Raw genomic sequence first — 4098 nt, forward strand, 5'->3', positions numbered from 1 at the left:
GTCCGTCAGGGGCCTATGGCATGACCTACTTATGGTTTGGTCTGGCCTATTTAATAAAAACGCTAGACTCGGGATATTTTTAAAGCCTATTTATTTAAATAGGTCAGGCTCAGGCTTATCTAAAAACCTATTAGGCCTGACAGGCCGACCTATATATATTTTATTATTTATTAATGTTATTTTTATTATTATATTAATAATATTATATCCTATTTTAAATTCTATCAATTATGCAATCAGTCAGTAGTCATTCCATATTCGGTAGTCGTTCCATATTTGGTAGTCGTTCTATATTAGGTGGCCACTCAATTAGTCAATCACTCAGTAGTCGTTCCATATTTGTTTGAGAGATAATATTGGGTGCGTTTGTTTCAGAAAAAAAATTTATTCTTTGAAACCAAAAATTATGTTTTAGGGTTTAAATGATGTTTGTTTTAGATTTTTTAAAAATTATTTTGTTAGAATTTTTTTTAAAATATATATAGATATGTAGATTGATATTGGTATGTGGAGAACTGGTATGAGTAGAGCATTTAAATATTTTAATATGAATAAGTCTTTCAAATGGGCTTCCAGGTCAGACCAGACTTTTAAAAAGGCCAGGCCAGACCGGAAAAAAAAAAAAAAAAACCTATGATAGGTCTTAGGCCAGACTTATGCCTAAAAAATTAATCGTAGGCCAGACTCAAACCTTTCAAAGTCTGGTTTGGCCCGACTTGTTCCCACCCATACTTGGAGTCAACCTACGATGACAATTTCTATGTGTCACCTCAAGTAAACCAAACTAACCCAAATGTGTCCCTTGATCCTATCACTACTTTCCCCTTGCCCATGTCAGACCAGCTCAATACTCAGTCTTCTATTCTGCCTCTGCCCGTGTCAGACCAGCCTAATTCTCAGTCTGAACTGCTTAAAACTCAGTCCTCTATTCTGCCAGTGTCAGAAGAACCTTCAGAGCAGACTCATGTTCAGCCCTTTTATTCAAACTAATATGCTGAAATAAGTGAGTTTCGTGTCTATACTAGAAGGAACAACAAACATGAAGGGAAAACTTTGCAGCAAATCGAAGACTGTCAAGAATCCAACCCGAATTTAAAGATCGAAAACACAAAAGGTAATGTCAATTGTGACCCTACTCCCATTGTTATTCCATATGATGAAAGACATATTGCTTTAAGACAAGACAAACGGTCTTGCACTAATCATCCTATTTGCCAATTTGTCTCTTATGATAAACCATCTCCGCATCACTTGGCTTTTGTTAGCAACCTTAATAAAATTTAGATTCCGAATTATATCCATGAAGTTCTCCTAAAGTCGGAATGGAAGAAATCCATATTGGAGGAAATTCATACACTTGGGAGTTATCTGACTTGGGAATTCATACCCGGATTTTACTCTCACTTTCCTCGAATCTTGATTGGCCTCTTTATCAAATGGATGTGAAAAATGTTTTCCTAAATGGTGATCTTAAAGAGGAAGTTTACATGGAGAATCCCCCGGGTTTTGAGACCTCTACCGATACAAATAAAGTTTGCAAACTCAAGAAATCTTTGTATAGATTAAAACAATCACCTAGAGCTTGATTTGACAGATTCACAAAGGTGGTAAGGAAGTTTGGATACATTCAATGTCAGATAGATCATACAATGTTTCTAAAACAATCATTGTTAGGGAAAACGCTATTCTTATTGTATATGTTGATGATATTATTCTAACAGGATATCATGATGAAGAAATTAAAAGATTAAAGAGTCTCCTAGCCAAAGAATTTGAGATCAAAGACTTGGGAAATCTCAAATATTTCCTTGGGATGGAGGTTTCTTGATCTAAGAAAGGTATTTCAGTTTCTCAACGAAAATATGTCCTAGATCTCCTAAAAGAGACATGTGTGCTTGGATGTAAATCATCTGAAACTCATATGGATGCAACTACGAAGCTAAGGACTCTAGACAATAGTGCACCAATTGATAAAGGAAGATATCAAAGGTTAGTTGGAAAGCTCGTTTATTTATCTCATACTAGACCAGACATTAGTTTTGCAGGCACTAGTATTGCAATGAGCACAGTGACCCATTTAATGAATTGTCCTACAGAAGAACATATGGAAGCAGTATACATAATTCTCATATATTTGAAAATGACACCAGGCCATGGATTATTTTTCCAGAAAACAACAAATAGAGAAATTGAAATATTCATCGATGCTGATTGGACAGGCTTTGTGACTGACTGACGCTCAACATCAGGCTATTGTACCTTTGTTTGGGGAAACTTAGTCACCTGGAAGAGTAAAAAACAATTTGTTGTGTCTTGTAGTTCAGCAGAAGCCGAATTTAGAGTTTTATCTCAAGGTATTTGTGAGGGAATATGGTTAAATAGGGTTCTTCATTAAATTGGAGTCTTAAATTCAATTCCCATAAAGGTGTTGTATGATAATCAGTCTACCAATAGCATTGCTAAGAATCATGTTCATCACGATAGGACAAAATATATTGAGATTGATCGTTATTTTATCAAAGAAAATATTGAAAATGGGAATATATCACTCCAGTATACCCCTACAAGCCAACAAACTGCTGACATTCTCACCAAGGCAGTGCCAAGAAAAACATTTGAGAATCTTACATTCAAGCTAGAATTGCTAAACATCTACAACCTAGCTTGAGGGGGAGTGTGGAAATCTGCCACTTTAATACGGTTGATTAAGCGTTATTTCTTTCCTAGAATAAGAGGGATTTGGTCATTATGTTGCAATCTCTCTTCATTAGTTTATTTCATTTTCTGTTTATTCTAGTTTATGAGGAGTTATTATATTAATTGTATTTCTTTATCTGATGAGGAGGGATGAGTGCCTACCTCCTCTATATATTCCTTCATGTAACCCTATTGTTTGAGACATGAGAATATAACATTTCTATTATCTGATTTACTACAATTTGTGATATTTATTTGAATAATTGTCAATCTCAAAATGTTAATAATAAAAAATTAATATTTTAAAAACATAAGATTCTAAAACTAAATAGAATTATAAAATGCAGATGATATTTAAAAATCATGTGAACATTATTAGATTGCATTGTCAATGCAATTAGAAAATTTAAACACAAAGTCGCTTCAAAATTAATAAATTGACATTAAAAAAATAATATTAACACCAATATGATATAAATAATAGACGAAAATAGTGGGTTACTATATAAAAAAAAAAAAAAAAAGGAGAATCAGAGATTATTATTAACAATGGTAACACTAATAACTATTTTACAACTATTCTAGATGAGATTTGAACTGTGTTCTTTGAGATTACAAAGTCAATCTCTTATCATTACATGAAATTTTTTAACAAAACACTTTTAGAAAAAATTTGAATAATGTGTGGGGCAAAGTTGGAATTTTGATAAACATTGAGGTAGGAGGTATATAAAGGATAATTGTCTTGAATAAATCTAAATGCTACACCACAGTCATGCTTATTTATTTATTTTTAATTTTAGATTGTATTCTAAAAATTGTGGATAAATTACAACAATCAATTTAAATTAGCCACATGTAGTTTCTAAATTTTTTAGAATTTTATGTTTAACTCAGTTTTGAGTTGGTTTTTGGATTCAAAGTTAACTTCTGCAAGAGTGAAATATATGGTATTAATGTAGAGGACATACTTCTGAATGTTGCTTCAGCGTTTCTACCATGTTGCGTTGACTCTATGATGTTCACGTTTCTAGGACTTTCTGTGGGAGCTAACTTAAGAAGGCGTCATACATGGAAACACGTTTGTAGGACTTCCGATGAAAGCTAACCTAAGAAGGTGTCATACATGGAAACCAGTGGTGGAGAAAACGTAAAAAAAATGTTTCTACGTGTTGGAGAGTCCAACGGAATACGACAGTAGCACTAAACAAAACGTTTAGGACCCTTAAAAAATATTGACACCACATCTCAACCCAAAATCCTAAGACAATGAGTGTGTGGGTCAACTCTCTTATATATCCATCATTTTCAACATTACTAGCATTGGTGGATCTTTTTTGTGACTGAGGGGGTCGCAGCCACACAAAAAAAAAATCCTTCTAATATTTGTAACTTCTCTCT

At 33.3% G+C, this 4098-nt stretch overlaps 1 protein-coding gene across 1 annotated transcript in view; it reads right to left on the bottom strand.

Moving 5' to 3' along the window:
* Positions 1 to 2016: 2016 nt before the first annotated feature.
* LOC140918918 (uncharacterized) overlaps positions 2017 to 4098 on the bottom strand; it is a 5855-nt gene continuing 3773 nt past the window's right edge. The window contains exons 5-6 of the mRNA XM_073363922.1: positions 3669 to 3750; positions 2017 to 2090 (exon numbers count right to left, since the gene is read on the bottom strand). Of these exons, the coding sequence (XP_073220023.1) occupies positions 2017 to 2090; positions 3669 to 3750 (156 nt within the window). The remainder of the gene's footprint in view (positions 2091 to 3668; positions 3751 to 4098) is intronic.

The sequence above is a fragment of the Cicer arietinum genome, chromosome 1 (assembly GCF_000331145.2).
Source record: "Cicer arietinum cultivar CDC Frontier isolate Library 1 chromosome 1, Cicar.CDCFrontier_v2.0, whole genome shotgun sequence".
NCBI lineage: Eukaryota > Viridiplantae > Streptophyta > Magnoliopsida > Fabales > Fabaceae > Cicer > Cicer arietinum.